This window comes from Galleria mellonella, unplaced genomic scaffold (assembly GCF_026898425.1).
Source record: "Galleria mellonella isolate WM207_F2 unplaced genomic scaffold, CSIRO_AGI_GalMel_v1 utg158, whole genome shotgun sequence".
Taxonomy (NCBI): domain Eukaryota; kingdom Metazoa; phylum Arthropoda; class Insecta; order Lepidoptera; family Pyralidae; genus Galleria; species Galleria mellonella.
Genome location: NW_026442003.1, coordinates 2,761,553 through 2,781,338, shown reverse-complemented (window position 1 = coordinate 2,781,338; position 19,786 = coordinate 2,761,553). Strand labels below are relative to the sequence as shown.

At 36.7% G+C, this 19,786-nt stretch overlaps 1 protein-coding gene across 5 annotated transcripts; it reads left to right on the top strand.

Annotated features, from left to right (window-relative positions):
• The first annotated feature begins 5,599 nt into the window (after positions 1–5,599).
• LOC113517672 (uncharacterized) lies at positions 5,600–19,218 on the top strand. Of its 5 annotated transcripts, none has more exons than XM_052892404.1 (7): positions 5,600–5,692; positions 10,793–11,032; positions 11,693–11,858; positions 13,295–13,521; positions 15,591–15,731; positions 16,846–17,033; positions 17,518–19,215. In XM_052892404.1, exons 2-7 carry the CDS (start codon positions 10,797–10,799, stop codon positions 18,024–18,026), a joined length of 1,467 nt encoding a protein of 488 aa, XP_052748364.1. In that variant the 5' UTR covers positions 5,600–5,692; positions 10,793–10,796; the 3' UTR covers positions 18,027–19,215. The 5 variants fall into 5 exon arrangements, with proteins under 5 accessions (XP_052748364.1, XP_052748367.1, XP_052748363.1 ...); XM_052892407.1 differs by having other exon boundaries at positions 5,608–5,692; positions 10,783–11,032; positions 11,696–11,858; positions 17,518–19,218; XM_052892403.1 differs by having other exon boundaries at positions 5,608–5,692; positions 10,783–11,032.
• The last annotated feature ends 568 nt before the right edge of the window (positions 19,219–19,786 follow it).

Sequence of the window (19,786 nt, the reverse complement as noted above, 5' to 3'; positions counted from 1 at the left end):
TTTACAGTGACTAAATATTATATTATTTAGTCTGTGTAACAATGATACTTGTAACTTAACGTGTCAAAATCTATAAATTATATAAATATAATTTATTACTTTAAGTATCTTTATTTTTAATAACAGAGACTTACCTTAGTTTAAATATAAACAAATATTGGTCACGGTTTTGTAGCAAGACATGTAAACCACCAACTAATAGGTATATTATAATATACACATGAATGTTTTAAATGTAACAATTGGAAATAATCCCAAATAAAGGAAATGAATAAGACACCTAAACATGTATTAAATATCTTACACAAGATTAACTGTTTGTTTGTTAATATTTTAATTTCGAACAAATGATGTAAGGCTAAAACATGTCCTACATCTATTTAAATTCGCGATTCACAACGCGAAAGTTTAAAAATGTGTTCAACGTATTTTAACTTTGTAAGGCAAAATAATATACCTACATATCTGTACACGTAGGTTACAAATAATGTATTAATAAAGGATTTATGTTCATGTTTAATCAATCGTAAGTAGAATTTTTAGGGCATGAGCTAATCTCAGAAAGTATTACTTGTAAGTCCCTAAAGACTATAGAATCACTTAGAAAACCAATTTTTTGGAAAATTTTAAAGTTATAAAACTAGTAACCTATTTTGAGAAATAAATATGATAATGTGTTATAATAATATTTAGATTTTATGCGTAAATATTTTAGATATATGTATATAACTGTATATTATCAATATCTTAAATTACAAGTTGTACACAGTCACACTTATCTATCTTTATCAGTTTATTGGTACACAATAAAAGAAAATGGACTCAAAATTTGGCTACAATGACTGAACAAATACGTAAAATGTTAAGGCGTAAGCTCGCTAAATATACTGTATTCAGAGTTCTGGAAAGAAAAGCAAACATTTACAGTAATTCGTAATTTCAAAGCAAAAAGAGTTAGTAAATTGTGGACACTTAAGTTTTATAAGCCATGCAATTAGTAGTTAGATGCTCCCAGGAAAACTGAACCTTAAAGTCAATCATTACAAACTCTTTAAATACGAATTCTGAGTCCTTTATTAATGGTTTTCTATTTTTATTTCATTTGAGATAGCGTAGACGAGCATTCGCTACGACTCATGATAATTATTCTGGCACCCCGGCACTGTTGCCATAAACAGTAGATTATGTATCAAGGTACAAAGGATTGATACCAGTCTCGGTACATATAATAGATGTTGTAATCAATGTTCATGAAGAAATAAAATTTTGTCTACATTACATCTGATCTAAAACAATATATTATGTAACATTCCTAAAATTAATCGATGTCTAAACTATAATAAATGTGACATACTTATGTAAATATTGAGATTATAAATAGTAACGTCTCTAATATTGTCAGTATATGTATTGTAGGAATTATTAATTGGAATTCTGATATACTTAGTATAAGACCATAAATCTTCTTAAAAGTACATAAATAAAAGAAATTTTACAAGACTTGACACTTTATTCAGCACAACATTGGATAACTGCTTAGAATTTGGTATTAAACTATACTATTCGACACCATATCGACCGCAGTAGAACGAAGCAAGTAGAATACAAAAATGTGACATTATAATACGTGTACAAATAAATTAAAACCCAAAATCTGACTGGAGGGATAAACTCCTGCTATACCTCATAAGTTACAATATCATGCCACATTATTGATTTGTCATTAGAGATAAAATCTCTTCTATTGTACATGCTAAGAATAATGAGATTTATTTAGAATGGCAGAGACAAATCAATAAAAGAACATTTTAAAATTGGAAGGGAAAGATATAGTGACATAGATATTGAAAATAGGAGAAAGTGTATTCGGAATATAATTAAAGAAAATATATATGCGATACTTCAATCCCTGTATACATATACTTATTGGCGCTATATCTAGAAGAAATTATGGGACAAGAATTAAGATGAAATATACACAATAATATACTTAAGAAGGTGGAAGATCAGTAAGAAATTATAAGGATGATGAAAAGAAAGATCTCGATGGACTTCGAGAGGAAATAGTCATATAGTTATTTTTATACAAACCAGTCTTATTATATTTAGTTGCCTAAGTTATATTTTGTAACATAATATATATGGTAATATCATGATATTATTTTAGTTACCTATGACTGTAATGTAAAACTATATTGTTGTAGTTGTATCTATATGAAATTTGTGAGTAATTGTATCCTTTCACATTTTGTTGTAAACTCAACTTTGTTTGAAAAAAGCAACAGCTAAGTTTCTTGCCCGTTCTTCTTAGCTGAAATTGCATTCCGAATGGGCGGTAGATTTATAAAAAATATGACTATTCAAAAATGCTTAAAAAATAATAATTAAGTTTCCTAGAGTAAAAATATTCATATTCTATTATTAATTTTAAAATATTTTGAAAAGGGAGAGATGTGATGTACTCATTAAAGTTGAGACTGCAAGTCCCCCCGCTCCTGCCACTCCTCTGGGTGACGTCCGGGCGGGTGGTCGTGTGAGTCGCATTGTGACATATTATTGTTTATTATTTCCTACACCTACCTACCATACGAGGAGGACAGCACAGTAACTATTACGGTTAATTCCTAGCAGAAGAGATTGTAATGGGGACGATTGTCCCCATTTCTAGCAATATGATCTGTCTTATATATATAATAAAACACCTCTATATATAATATTATAATAAGGGCAGGCTATAGAACTGCACACACGAGGGAGCTACCGGCACAGGGAGAACTGTTGACATAGCATTGCTTATATATTTAAACAGTAGAATAGATAATAGATAGATAGATAGATACTCTTTATTGTTCCCTCCATAAGATTACAATAGTAAACTTATTATAGATACAAACAATTACAAGAAATAATCACAGTGAGAAAAGAATGGGCGACCTTATCGCTAAGAGCGATCACTTGCAGGTGTTAGAAAAAGGAAATTTATTATAATATTTAATATAGATATATATAATTATATGTGGGGATATCATACTATTAAATCATATATTTACTTATTTTACTTTATATTTGATATATAACAAATAATATAACATAAATACCCAACTTCTGTTAGTCCATTGACACTTATTTAAATATAGCTCCTTTAGGACTTCCACCAACAATAATTGTGATATATTTTATATAATGACCACGTGGTTCACTATACTTGTTCACTCTTGATACATCAGGGAGCTCCGCTCTGTTCAACGGTTGGACAAGAAGTGTCTCCCCACCCGAATAACAATCTTTTATATCCACACGGCCGAATTCGAGTGAACAAGTCAGCGAGACCACGTGTTCTTACAATTTCATTACTTTTTATTCAAGTATCATGACAATAAATAATTATAAAATTAATTAAAATATAAATTAGTGTTCTATATATATTACAAGAATATTTTATTACCAAATTTGGTATAATAACAATTTTAACGTTTTATTATATTTAAAGTAGTTAGTCTGATTTTTATTGATAAATGTAGGTACACGTTTTAACACAAGATGTTTAAGAAAATTAATATAATTAAAAATAAATATTTAACACAGGCAACCTTTGGATGGAGAGGAGTAATTATAAACAGTTTGATCGGAGGTGCGATGAAATTCTATTATTTCTTAAATATACAAGATACATGTAATAATGTAAAACATATATGCCTACTCATTTAGCTATAATAAAAAAAAAAAATATATAGAACAAACGCAACTCTATGGTTTGCGGAGACCTGTTGCATGCGCGAGTGCCCACCCCGCGCCGATACCGCCCTTAATTAAACCAGAGACGCCATTGCAGGAGCGGAGCGATAGGCGGAGCGATCAGTGGAGCGATTAGCGATTTTGAAAATATCGACTGATGGGGAGGGAATTAGCAGTTTAACCTGTTAAATACGTGCCCCCATAGAAACTATCGTGATTATAAGCTCGCCTGTTTTACATCTTCATTTAATATAGTTTATACCAGAGGGAGACTTTGTACAAAAGTCGATTGCTTGGGTACCTCTGCCCCATTCGTGTTTCTACCGTGAAGCAGTTCTGTTTACATGACTGTGTTTCGGTTTGAAGGGTGGGATGTGGCGTGAATTTACAGGGTACAGAGGAATAACACCTGAGTCCTCAGGAATGGCAACGCATGGGGGGGGGGGGTATCATGGGCGAAACAGTACACTCTGTTATGTCCATGGTACTGCTCATGTCTATAGGCGACGGTTACCACTGTTCATCAGGTGGGCCATCAGCTTGTTTACTATTCTAATTTGTATAAAAAAAAAAGTATAAGTATGTAATTTTTGTGTACAATAAAGTATACGATAAATAAATAAATGCCACCGTGCGTTTTTCAAGGCACTTTCTTCCACGTACAACCATTCTTTGGAATCAACTTCCAACAGCAGTATTTCCGAACCGATACGACATCGTAACCTTCAAGAAAAGAGCATATTCCTTTTTAAAAGGCAGGCAGCACACCTGTAATGCCTTTGGTGTTGTGGGTGATCATGGGCGGCGGTAGTCACTTACCATCAGTTGAGCCGCATGCTCGTTTGCCCTCTGTGTTGTAAAAAATAAATAAATAAAATTAATTCCTGGTGAGTGTACGACAATGTACCAACTGACTTGCTTTCACCATCACGTATCATCTCTCACTGGTGCCCCGCCAGCGTATACCGATATCGTAAGCGGGGTTACTATTCTATTATCGTCCGTCAAAGACAGTTTTTATTTTACTGAATTTCATATTTCAGCTATATCCCCCGCACCACTTCGTCATCCAAACTACGAAGTTCGCAATTTGGTTGTCGCACAGTTAACACTAGGCTCCGAGTAACGATCTATTAATTTGTTCGGAGATGTCTCGCTTGGAAGTGAAATACGCATCGCAAAACGTGCGTGGACAAAATGGCAGTCAGAGTTTGATGGCTAATATGGAAGGTTGTAGAGCTTCTGGTATTAATAGTGGTAAATATTCGAGTGTTGGCAATAGCACGCATACTGATGGTAGCGGAATTAAACAAAATAATAATTCTAATTAAACAACCAGTATAAAAGTTTTAATAAATAAAACATAGTAGATCCAAATATTTCGCCATAATTGGACCATATTTTTTATAAGTTTTTAAACGATTTCTCCAAAAAAGAACAAATAGGACCGTCTTTAGTCCGTCTTCAATACCATATGTTTATTTGACTGATAAAGTTATTTCAATAAATAAATAAAAGAATAGAAGAATAGAATAGAAACATTTATTACCATACAATTACAATATAAATAACATATACAAAAAGTGTCCCACACCCGGCAAAAGGAACCGGCTCAGCGGATGCTGCGAGTGTCCCAGCGCAATGTGAACAGCTGCATAGCGCTGGTTTTCAGCCAGTCCCTCCCTTAACAAAACAACCAAAGTGCCGGGTACCACTGTACATTACTTTTTACAAGAATTATTTATCAATACTAATAATAATATAAAACGTTTCGCTTATCGCTCCGCTTACCGCTCCGCTCGTCAGCGTGCGCCTGGTCGTATCTAACCATGCGTGTCACAGGATTACGGTGTTGCCAGTTCAGTAGAACAGTGTGTGGCGCAGTTTAAACAAGGACATATATACAAACAACGTTTTATGTGAACATAGTGGGATAGTTGGTTGGTGGACGTTACATGTAAGTGACTTGTATTGTAAGTATTTATAACTAGCTATGTACTATGGCTTTGCTTGTGTGAATTAATATAGGTATGAAGTCCTCATCACCATTTCAGCCATTGTCTGTCCACTGCTAGACACAGGCCTTCCCCTTTTTTTTATACAACTTAGAATGGCCTATAAAAAAAATACACCTGGACTTCGGCACGATGATTTCCAGGGGGAACCACGTGGAGGTCGACATGACAAGGTATATTGCTAGCAATGGGACAGTTAAACCTCATTATTAACAATCCCTCTTAATCACCATCACCTCAGCCATTACCCTTCCACTGCTGGACATAAGCCTCCCCCATTGACCATATGACACGGTCCTGAATCACCTGCATCCACTAACTTCCTGTAATGCACTTGAGGTCTTCACTCCATCTAATGAGGGGTCGTCCTACACTGCGTTTGCCCATACAGAGTCGTCACTCAAGAACTTTATGTGTATATTATATTTATATTGTGTATTGCCTTAATGTTTTTTTTTTTATACAACTTAGAATGGCAAACAAGCTGACGGCCCACCTGATGGAAAGTGGTAACCGTCGCCTATATACATGAGCAGTACCGTGGACATAACAGAGTATACTGTTTCGCCCATGATACCCCCCATGCGTTGTCATTCCTGAGGACTCAGGTGTTATTTCTCTGTACCCAGTAAATTCACGCCATATCCTACCCTTCAAACTGAAACACAGCCATGCAAACACAACTGCTTCACGGTTGAAACACGAATAGGACAGAGGTACCCAAGCACCACCAAATCTACCCTTCATACGCTTTCTGTTTTTACCCAATGGTTAGCTGGTAGAGAATGCCATATGGCATTAAGCTCGCCATTTGTACAAAGTTTTATTGTGCAATTAAGAATAAATAAATAAACCTTTTTTTCCCCATTGATCTGTCCGTTCTTTGAGCTATGTGACCAGCCCATAGACACTTCTGTGTGCTTCGGGCTATGTCGGTTACGTTAGTTCTTTTGCGGATATCCACGTTTCGGATTCTATCACGCAAGGAGACTCCATAGCCCGCTAACTTGAAGCTTTTGCATACGGGCAATCGTGTAGGACCATGTTACGTGAATTTACAGGGTACAGAGGAGTAACACCTGAGTCCTCAGGAATGACAACGCATGGGAGGTATCATGGGCGAAACAGTATATTCTGTTATGTCCACAGTACTACTCATGTCTATAGGCGACAGTTACCACTTTACATCAGGTGGGCCGTCAAATGTTTGCCATTCTAAGTTGTATAAAAAAAATTTTACGTTTCCATAAGTCGTCACTGGCAACAAGCAACGTATGGAACGGTCCTGAGTCACCTGCATCCACTGACTCCTTGCAATGCACTTGAGGTCGTCACTCCATCTAGTTGGGGGTCGCCACTCAAGAATTTTTCTTCCCCATCGGTTATCGGTTCTTCTAGCTATGTGAGATTTTGTCTTTTTAATATTATAACTTGCTTACGCTAAAGAAAAAATAAGCGCCTTTTAAATCTTAATAGCAAAGACTAAGAACTGTAGCACACGGTACGACCACAGTAAAATGGGGGAAAGGGATTGTTAGTTAAGTCTAACAGCTCTAATACTAGCAATAGGGGGGAAAAGGATTATTAGCAATGGCGTTTGACAGCCCCATTGCTAGCAATATACCTTATTAGGTCAACCTCCACGTGGTTCCCCCTGGAAACCATCGTGAACAATTCTTGTTGAATTCGTCACGATGGGCTAACTGACCTATTTCATCCTCACCTATCATTCTTCACTGGTGTCCCGCCGGTGTATACGGATAGCGCGGGCGGGGTTACCATTCCATTATATATATATTCTTTATTGCACTAAAACATACAGTAACAACAATAAGTTAATAACAATGTTAGCAAACGCGAACTTATCTCTAAAAGAGATCTCTTCCAGTCTACCTAACACAGTGGCGTAGGAAGTAGTGAGTGGGCAGTAGTAGTGCAAGACAGAAATTTAAATAAATATTTACATACATATATACACATACACATACATACACACACACACACACACACACACACACACACATATATATATATATATATATATATATATATATATATATATATATATATATATATATATACGTTAAATACAACATATAAATATCGAATACAAGAGAACACAATGATGACAGTCCTCTAATCATTTTTATGTTTAAACTAAATTGGAAACATAGAATGATTTTAATCTTTTTTTGAAGGAACTGCTAGACGGGCTATTCTGAATACTTATATATATACATTATCATCCATTTAAAAAAAAAACTAGCAATATACCTCATCTGATTGGCTACTACGAAGTTCTTCGTGGAAACCATCGTGGTCACTTCTAGTGGAATTCGTCACGATGGGCTAACTGATCTGCTTTCATTCTCACCTATCACCCCTCACTGGTGCCCCGCCAGCGTATACCGTTAACGCAGGTGGGGTTACCATTCCATTATCATCGATTCAAAGACCACAATAAATTGAGGGGAAAGGATTTGTTAGTACTGAAGTCTAACAGCTGCATTGGTCTAACAACAATATACCCCCGGTCAGCTCGACTGCCACGAGGTTCCCCCTGGAATTCATCTTGATTACTTCTTGTTAGATTTGTCACGATGTACCAAATGACTTCGGAGTCTACCATGAAATGAAAGTCCAAATTTTCACTCAATTTCGTGTTTTTATTTATAAATCGATAAATGAAGCTTAATATTTTGTTTGTCATAAACTACTATGTAAGTCCAAAGGAAGGATATTTTAACATGAAGCGAAATGTCGTGAGAAATGAAGATTTCTGTTAGGACTGTGTCGCGTATTATAAAACAAGACCTGAAGCTCGGTGCTTATCGTAGATATACAGGACATGCCCTAAATCAATCTTTACAATTAAAGAGTAACACACACAACACATTCTGTCGCGATACGCAGGTGAAAGGCACAGAAATATCCTCTTTACCGCTGAAAAAATGTTTACGACTGAATAACACTACAATAAGTAAAATGATAAAGTGCACGCTCACAGCTCTAAAGAAGCTGCTCAAGTGATCGGAAAGGTACAACGTGGTCATCATCCCGCGTCAATGATGGTTTGGGGGGCGTGTCTTATCTAGGAGTCACAAAACTACATTTTTGTGAAAAAGGAATGACAACTTCAGCCAAAGTGTATCAAGATACAGTCTTGGATCGTGTTGTGATAACTCTCAGCAATACACTTTTCAAAAATATACCGTGGACTTTCCAGCAGGCCTCTGTATCTGGTCACAAGGCACGAACTACCCAAGCCTGGCTTGAAACCAACGTTCCGGACTTTATAAAAGCTTAAGACTGGCCCTCATCTAGCCCAGACCTCAGCCCTTTACACTTCAAATTATGGTCAGTTTTAGAGGACATGGCCTGCTCGAAACGACACAGCGACACTGAGTCTCTTAAAAAATCTTTAAAGCAAGCAGTGGCGAAATTTTCCTTGGAAACAATGCGTAAATCCATGGATTCGTGGCCAGACAGATTAAAGGCCTGTATAAAAGTCAATGGTAGCCATTTCGAATTGTTTTATTTTTTATTTTTTGTTGAGACTTTAATAAATATGAAAGTATCAATTTTAGTGTTATATTAAATGACTTCATAAAAAAATGAATTTCCATTTGTAACAGAACTTATGGATGGACTAGGTATATAATCTAAGATATTAGCACGTCTAGTCTGGAAGCGTCGACGGGACACCACTCTAAATATAACTCCTGCTCGGTGACCTGGAATATACTCGACGCCATCTTGTATTTGAATGGGCTCGATTCTGCGGTGTCATTCCTCTAATCTCTTAACCTAACATTTTAATTTGATAGTTTCGCGAGCCCATTACTAACAATCTCTTTTCCCCATCTCTCTACTGTAACAGGAGTTTATGGGCGGCTGTAAAGCAATTGTTAATAATGAGAGCTACCAATACCATTGCTACTAATACACCCTATTAGGGGGGAAAGAGAATGTTAGCAAGACAGCCCCATTGCTAGCAATATGCCCTATTAGGTCGACCTCCACGTGGTTCCCCCTGGAAACCATCGTAAAACATTCTTGTTGAATTCGTCACGACCGGCTAACTGACCTGCTTCATCCTCACCTATCATCCTTCACTTGTGCCCCGCCGGTGTATACCGATAGCGCAGACGGGGTAACCATTCCATTTTCGCCCATAAAAAAAATACACCCTATAGGAGAGGAAGGGATGTGAACTACCAATTCTGTCAATATATCCTGTCAGTTTGACCTCTACGTGCTGAAATCATCGTGCAGAATTCCAGGTGTATTCATCACAATGGGCTAACTGACCTGCTTTTTTATCCTCACCTATCATCCCTCACTGGTGCCCCGCCGGTGTATACCGATAGCGCGGGCGCGGTTACCATGCCATTGTCATCCATTTATCAAACATACCCTATAAGATAAGTCTCTACGCGGTTTCCCGTAGAAACTATCGTGGTTAATTCTTTGGAATTCACCACGATGGATCAACTGACTTGCTTTCATCTTCACCTATCATCTTCCACTGGTGTCCCGCCAGTGTATACCGATAGCGCAGGCGGGGTTACCGTTTTATTATAACCCATTGATATATTGGTAATAATTGGAAGCATACTCTTATTTCATCTCCAAACGGAAACATATAAGTTACATCTCGCCGCGTGGTTCCGGCATAGAATAGGTCACCACTTCTTTTTCCGTGGGTGTCGCAAGAGGCGACTGAGGGAGGGCAAGGTACAGGCAGCAGCGTCTCTCTTAAAACATCACCAAAGTCTAACTGCGGTTGCCAATCCGCCTGTCAAGCGTAGTAACTACTGCCAGAACCCTCCCAAGGGGCAGGCTTATGTCCAGCAGTAGACAGTTAAAGGCTGATATGGTGATGATGATGATGAGCTTCTTGTGGGATCTTCTCAACAGATAAAAACTTTTCAAACCCTGCATTCATAAAAAATGACGATTTAAAAGTCTAAAAGAAAAAAGTAATCGAGTCTATTTGAAAAAAGATGATTTGAATTTATTGCATTTAAAGTTTTCACCAGAACGATGCAAAGGACCGACCGCTGGCCGGAGGAATTCGATCCAGAAACCTCTAGAAGCAGGCCTGGCTCCAGAAGGAACTCCACATCGCAGTCCAGGCGGAACAGCGTGAAAAAGGAGAAAGAAGGGAAGAAGAAGTCGCCACTAGACGCTGCGTCCAACTCAAATAATTCCACACCGAAAAAAGCGACGAAGCCTCAGAATCTGGATTTTATTGTAACGGGGAAACAATGTGTGAAAAGGTAAGTAAAGATTGTTTGAACAGAACTTGTTTGTTTTACTACCAGAGGGAGACTTTATACAAAAGTCGTTTGCTTGGGCACCTCTGTACCATTCGTGTTTTTACCGTGAATCAGTTGTGTTTGCATGGCTGTGTTTCGGTTTGAAGGGTGGGATATGGCGTGAATTTACAGGGTACGGAGGAATAACACCTGAGTTCTCAGGAATGGCAACGCATGGGCGGTATCATGGGCGAAACAGTATACTCTGTTATGTTCATGGTGTGGCGTCTGTAAATAAATATTGTAAATATTCATCTCATAGCCACTTGTCAACATCATTACTTTCTTTTCCATCAAGTAGGTTAATTTAATTGTACATAGATATTTCACCTCTTTCTATCTTTCGCACTGGACATACAGACATGATAGCGACGTTTACTTCTCACATTCATTTCTGCTGTCATTCTCTCATTATATGAAAATCAATAATATAATCAAGTAGGTTGTTACTTATTTCGTCCAAACAACTACAATGGTACTACTCATGTCTATAGGCGACGGTTACAACTTTCCATCAGGTGGTCAGTTAGCTTGTTTGCCATTCTAAGTTGTATAAAAAAACACGGTTTCTAATTATGACATCAGACTCTGAAATTACTCCTTGCATCTTCCATTTCTCAGCAGGTCCGACAGAGCCAACTCCCTGCCCGGGTACCACAGGCGCCCGTCGGCCGAGTCCATCAGGACCAAGAGATCGTTCGAGTCGCCCAAACGCGTGGTGGACTCGCAGTCCTCCAAGAGCAGGGAGACTTCCTTGGAGGACGACGTGTCCCTGGACTTGTCTCAAGTGAGTTTACTGAATAAAGTGTGGCTAATTCTTAAATGGAGTTTAATGAAAACGTAGTAGTAGTTTTCTTGAAATTATAACAGGAACAAATTTTTAAATGTAAGTTTATTTTTTTATTTATTAGGTTAATAGGAAAATATACAATACTTAAAATGTATAAATAGTAAACACAGCCTATAAAATAAATCAGTGAAGTTAACACAGTAAAGTAAATAAATAAACGAGAGCAAAAAGAAAAGAAATATAACGTTAACAAATAACAACTTTTTCTCAAACATGCTTGGAAATGTGAGCATTATTTTGACAATCTTCTCTGGCCAGATACATGCGGGCAGCGGCCGGCAAAAGTTGTATGAAAATCCATATCTGTCGTGTTTTGCGGCCAGATAAATTACTATGTAAACTCATATCTGTCCTGTAATTTAAAAATGGAATGACCTTTTACTTCGAAACATGGCTACCAAGGAGGTAACTAATAAAAAGTTTTATTTAAATTTCGAACTGGCTTGCAAATAGAAAGCTGCTTATTGAAAAAAAAAAACAAAGGAACATTATGACGCGTGAAAAATTATTATTGTTCGTTATTCGTCATTGAACTTAAAAAGTAAAATTGTGTTTTTGATTTCCGCGCATTGTTTGAGAAAAGCAGTGTACAAACCTTGGCCACAATTAGGCATTGATGGATTCACGTATGTGTGCCTCGGCTAGGTCTCGGCCCACATTTGCACGTTCATCTATCAATGCCTCAGTTGCTGGCCGCTGCAGTAATGTACCTACTAATTATTTCTAGAATTTACCCGGGGAGACCTTATAATAACATTACTCAACAGAAAAAGTGATTCAATAAAATTATTCATAATTTTGTATAGAAATATTTGATCTCTCTCAGAATGTTCAATCAATTGATCAAATTTCAACCAATATTAAAAAAAAAAGGTTTTAATCTCTGTTGTATTTTTGTATGTTTGTCACCTCATAACTCCGTCAGTTGTGAACCGATTTGGAAAATTCTTTTATTACCTGAAAGGATATACTTACAGATTGGTTTCAAAGAAATTTTATCAAAATCGGTTCGGTAATTCAGTTTTAAATGAAAATAACTGGATTTTGCCAAAATTGAACGGATTTTTTTTATACAACTTAGAATAGCAAATAAGCTGACTGCCCACCTGATGGAAAGTGGTAACCGTCGCCTATAGACATGAGCAGTACCGTGGACATAACAGAGTATACTGTTTCGCCCATGATACCCCTCATGCGTTGCCATTCCTGAGGACTCAGGTGTTATTCCTCTGTACCCTGTAAATTCACGCCAAACACAGTCATGTAAACATAACTGCTTCATGGTAGAAACACGAATGCGACAGAGGTACCCAAGCAATCGACTTTTGTACAAAGTCTCCCTCTGGTAAAATGTAATATAACCAATATTCCAGGTTTCAGATTTCGAAGATACAAACTCTAAGTATGGCATACCACAAAAGGTCACAGCGTTTGCTACCTCCACACCCAAAACCAAGCCCAGGAGCGGCTCATTGCAGAACCAGCTTCATTCCCAACGCGTCGAGTCCAGAAGAGCTCAGAAGACGGACTCGAAAAGCCGAGACAGCGTCTGTAGTCGGGAAAGTTTGTACAAGACCTCGTCATCAGCAAGTCCTTATAGGTTTGAATTCAATTTACAATTACAGAGCTGTAACTTGTACACGCGACTTTGTCCGTGTGACCAAGATAAAGTAGCCTATGTTTTTCTCTATCCCATAAAATATATGTATACCAAATTTCATAATAATTTTTCATGGATGATAATGGAATGGTAACCTCGCCGCATTTACGGTATACACTGGCGGGACACCAGTGAGGGATGACAGGTGAATAATAAAAAAGCAAGTCAGTTAGCTCATCGTGATGAATACACCTGGAATTCACCGCGACGGTTTCCAGGGGGTGGAGGTCCGCGGAGAACCGCGTGAGGGTCCACCTGATAGGGTATATTGCTAGCAATGGGATTCCCAGTCTCCATTACTAACAATCCTTTTCCCCCCGGCGATCCCGTACTAGCAAAGGCAGTGTAGGACGATCCCTGATTAGATGAAGTGCGACCTCAAATGTATTGTAGGCAGCCAAGGAATCTAGATGGCTCGGGACCGATCTTTATGGAAGCCAATGGGGTGGTTTATATTGAGCAATGGACAGACAACGGCTGATAATTCAAATTCAAATTCAAAAATCATTTATTCATGTAGGACATTTTAGCCGCTTATGAACGTCAAATTTTTACATTATAATTTTATTTTTTTCCCTACCGTCCAGTTCAGTATATAGATCCAATTGAGAAGAACTGGCAAGAAACTCAATTGAATTACTTTTTTTTTTAAAGCCAGTTTATTTACAATGTATATTTATATAGGTGTCTATGTCTAACATTAAATGAAAATTCAGTGCATGAACAACTATTGCCATGCACACTCGTCATTCAAGTAATCGTTTAGTGAGTAATAGGCTTTGCTCAGTAAATATGATTTAACAGATGTTTTGAATTTATTTAAGGGTAATTCCAACATATCCTTTGGTATCTTATTGTAAATTTTTATACCTATTCCCATAAAAGACCTATTAACTTTTTCTAAACGATACTTGGGGACAGCAAGTTTGTCTTTAAATCTAGTATTAATATTATGAATATTGCTGTTTTTTGGAAATAAGTCAAGATTTTTATGAACATATAGGATATTTGAATATATAAATTGAGAAGCAACGGTGAGAATATTTGCCTCTTTGAATTTCTCTCTTAATGAGTCACGACTCTTCATACAGTAGATCGCTCGAACGGCACGTTTTTGTAATATGAATATATTCTTAATATCTGCCGCTTTTCCCCATAGTAATATTCCATAAGAGAGTAAACTATGAAAATAACTAAAATAGACTAATCTAGCAGTATCAGTATCAGTGTACTGTCTAACCTTACGCACGGCAAAAGCTGCTGAACTTAGTTTCGCTGCAAGGCTTTGAATTTGTGCACCCCATTGTGTTTTATTATCTAGTGTGATTCCTAGAAAGACAGTAGATTCTATAAATTCGAGAGATTCGTCATTTAATTTAATATTGCAATTAGTATTAAAACTTTTAGACAGAGAGAAATTAACACATTTTGTTTTTTTAGCGTTTAACATAAGATTGTTAGTTGTAAACCAGTGCAGGAGACGCCGCAAAGCACTATTTACATCGTCATAATTATTAGTCATTCTATTAACTTTAAAAATCAATGAAGTATCATCTGCAAATAATACTATGCCGCATCTATCCTGCATGGCATATGGGAGATCATTAATGTAAACTAGGAATAAAAATGGACCGAGAATAGATCCTTGAGGTACACCCATTTGCACAAGTGACCCGTCAGACGTAGCGTTGCTAATCTTCACTTTCTGTATTCTATCAGATAGATAAGATTTTATTAAATTTAAAGCATTGTCTTTGACGCCATAAAAAGCAAGTTTTTTTAGCAATGTATTATGATCAACGCAATCAAAAGCCTTAGAAAGGTCACAAAAAACACCTATCACATCCATTTTAGTTTCCCATGCAGCAAATACGTGTCTAAGCAACTCTGCACCTGCGTCTGTAGTTGAACGACCTTATTATTATTATAATGATAAATATATGATTATAATGATAAAGTTCTGAGTGACAGTAGACTGTCAAATAACAATTAGGACGTTAACTTTTTAGATACGGAGTGAGTACAGAGCTGGACTACTCCTCGGTCTCTCCCGAGTACTCCGGGCAGTCGTCCACGGAGATGTCCCCTCGCGTCTCGCGGCTCACGGACACGGCTGTCACCCCTCGCAGCCAGGACATGATGGTCTCCAGGTACGTTGAATATTACTTGTGATTATTCGATTACAATTATTCGTTTAATTCCATGTGTGTGGATGCCAATACGCGAAGATTGACAACTTTCCATATTTTTTTTAATGGCTGATAATGGAATGGTAACCCCACCCGCGCTATCGGTATACACCGGCGGAGCACCAGTGAAGGATGATAGGTGAGGACGAAGCAGATCAGTTGGCCCATCGTGACGAATTCAACAAGAATTGTTTACGATGGTTTCCAGGGGGAACTACGTGGAGGTTGACCTGATTGGGCATATTGCTAGCAATGGGGCTGTCAAACTCCATTGCTTACAATCCCTTTCCCCCTAACCTTCCATATTAGACATCAATCTCCGACTGCCATTTTGTTCGCGCACGTTTTGCGACACATGTTTCACCTCTAAACGAAGCATCTTCAAGCAAATTAATGAATCACTGCTTAGAGCGTAGTGTTAACCGTTCGGCATCCAAACTGCGAACAAACTTGCATGCTTGTTTGCCACCTCAGTGGTATAAATAAAAAAGAATGGCAAGATTAGTCTTATATGATAATATTATGATGTTTTGGAATGAGTTACTGAATAAAAGACTTCAAAATTAATCTTCTTGTTTCAATGACTGAACACATACATGATACAAAGAACCATTGATAAAAAGGTGATGTCCTCTCTACCTTAGAACAAGGAATTACATAAAAGAAATGATAAAATAGCTGTAAATAATATGGTTGTCTCCCTTTTTTTTATGCAAATATAATTAGTAAAAAGAGGACGAAAGATACACCGTCAGTTGCTATTTTTCTCAATTCATAGCAGGCTAGTGTATAGAAAATGTGTATTTTTTTTATTCAATTTAGAACGGCAAACAAGCCAACGGCCCACCTGATGGAAAGTGGTAACCGTCGCCTATAGACATGAGCAGTACCATGGACATAACAGAGTATACTGTTTCGCCCATGATACCCCCATGCATTGCCATTCCTAAGGACTCAGGTGTTATTCCTCTGTACCCTGTAAATTCACGCCATATCGCACCCTTCAAACCGAAACACAGCCATGCAAACACAACTGCTTCACAGTAGAAATACGAATGGGAATTCTTCTTTCAAGTTGCTGCGGTGGCAGCTGGCAGGAATGCAGCGAGATCGAGAACACGGCGGTCGAGGGTCGCGCCGACGGCGAGTGGAACAACTTCTGGGCGAACTACAATAACTCCATAGCGAAAGTGCCCATGAAGAGTTACTACGACCAGTGCCCCACGCCGTACAGGACCGAAAATATTGATTTGGCCGATTTGGGTATGTACTTTTTCTTAAGCGTGGCCAGATTACTTTTATTTTTTAATAGATGATAATTAAATGGTTAATAACTTGAAAACACGACATAAAAAGTGTTATGAATTGTGATTAATATTATTTACTCTTTGCTATGTATAATTTAATATACAATGTATGTATGTATGTGTGTATATATATATACATATATATATATATATATATATTATAAGTAGGGATATATATTTACATTATTACATGTATCACATCTCTATATTTTAGAAATAATAGAATTTCATCGTGCCTTCGATCAAACTGTTTATAATTACTCCTCTCCATCCAAAGGTTGCCTGCAAGAGATCGCTCTTAGCGATAAGGTCGCCCATTGTTCTCTCACTGTGATTATTTCTTGTAATTGTTTATATCTATAATAAGTTTACTATTGTAATCTTATGGAGGGAACAATAAACAGTATCTATCTATCTATCTAATACAAAATTTTTCTCAGAATTCTCTGCTGACGGCTCCAGGAAACGATCTCCAGACAACATAGAGGATATAAATTATATAATTCGAAACGAAGGCCTGCATCTGACGCCGAGAGAAACACAAAACATAATCAAATGCGCCCACATACTGGGCAACGTATTGAGCAAAGCAATCGAGAGACGATGCAGAGAAAAAGACAGCGACACAAAAATACAAGAAGTCAAATCCGATATCGATGATCCAGCCCGCGAACTTAAAAAGAAAACGATGAAACTAGACTTGAAAGAGACGCACGTACCCGTGAATGTTGTTGAGGAAAAGAGAAGCGAGACGGTCACAACTCAAACTGACATTTCACTTCCAAATACGAAAAGCGCGCCAAGAATATTCGAAAAGATCCTGAGGCAACTGTCAAGAACGTCTCTAGAGGAGGCCACAGATAAAAAAGCGGGCGAAAATAAAACTGGCGATGAGAAAGTTGTTCATAATAAGGAGGAAGAAAAGAAGGAGGTCCAAAAGGAAAATTAATGTTTGTTACATATTCGTTTACGCTCTATACAATGTTCTAGTCAAATTATATTTGTAAGATCTTGTAATAGGTACTTACCTATCTACATCCGGCATGTCGACATTCCAATTTACTATATAATAATTGTTCTTAGTTCAAATCTCTCCATGTTTTTTGGCGGATGCACTTTGTACCGTGCCATATGAAGAGAAAAAGGAAAAATATATATCCTACAGTTTTGTAAATGTGTTTAAGGATTTTAAAATAATATAGTTACTTAGTTAATGCTCTTTATTTATTGTTTATTATTTAATTTACCTTCTTATTAAAATAATCTATTGTATTTAAACTGGTGGTCTACCATGAAATGAAATTCCGAAATTTCGGGTTCAATTTCGTGTTTTTGTTCGTACCGAAATCGACCCAGTAAATGGAGCTTAACGTTTCGTTCATCATAAATCCTATCCCAATAGTCCAGAGGAACGATATTTTAACATTTTTAATAATTTTAAACGTATTGTATGTATTATGTAATTTTAACATCAAATTACTGTTTCGTTCGTCCCCGAAATTTCGAAAAATATTTCATGGTAGGCCCTCTGATTATTATAAGTGCAATAATTAGGTATGTTCAGAAAATATGCGACAACTTGACTTTACCCTTATGACCAAACCATAGATATTGAATCGCGCGCAGTGTACACTTGCAACACTACTGCGCAAGTATTTAATAAATGAGCAAGTAGTTAAGTAATAAGTATTTATTTTGTATGTGAACAGCGCAAGTGAATCATGCTCAAGTTATGTGTTGATAGTTAAAAAGTAAATAAAAAGTTTTAAGGAAATAATGCTATAGTACGTGGATATTTAATAAATGTTTTCCATTCCAACGTCGAATCTTTCAATATCTTTACCTAAGTATGTTTTAAAAATGAAAATTCTGTATCTATGGAAGTATGTTTTGTTCCGCCATTAAAAAACGGTTTATGTTTTATAAGAGACGGGAATTAATGCGATCATTTGTGACTACTCAGTCTACTTGTGACCACAGCCGGAGAAACCTGGTCGAAACGTGGAGATAATAAAAACAAATCTACCTTTAAATCTAAACTACGTGATCGCTTCCTAAAAAATTTGTAATACATTTTGTAACCTCTTTCTTGTTTCTCTCTATTATTTTTCTTTTACTTTCTAATTGCACTTTTTACTTCAGTCGCAGGTATTCTTTTGCCTTATTTTCTTTTAATCTGTTGTTCTGATTTATCATCATTAGAATTAAAGTTATAAATAATATGTATTTGTGTAAATAGGTATATCTATGTGTATATATGTATATACACACACACACACACACACACACACACACAGATATATATATATATATATATATATATATATATATATATATATATATATATATATATATATATATATGTATTAGTCATTTATCAATATTGTTAGATATTTATTTCAGTAGTAAATACAGAATTTACTTAATTTTCTGCTCGCCTCGATGGTTGACTGGTAGAGAACGCCATTAGGTGTCAAGTCCGCCATATCGTCATAGTCGTAGAATACTGACGGATTTTTATATGTAATATTTGTCAGATCCGTCAGTATTCTACGATTGTGACGATATGTACACTACACTTACTTATATCGTCATAGTCGTAGAATACTGACGGATCTTTATATGTAATCTTCGTCAGATCCGTCGGTATTCTACGACTATGACGATATAGTGGTGCATTGAAATGTAAATAAGGTAAATTATCACAGT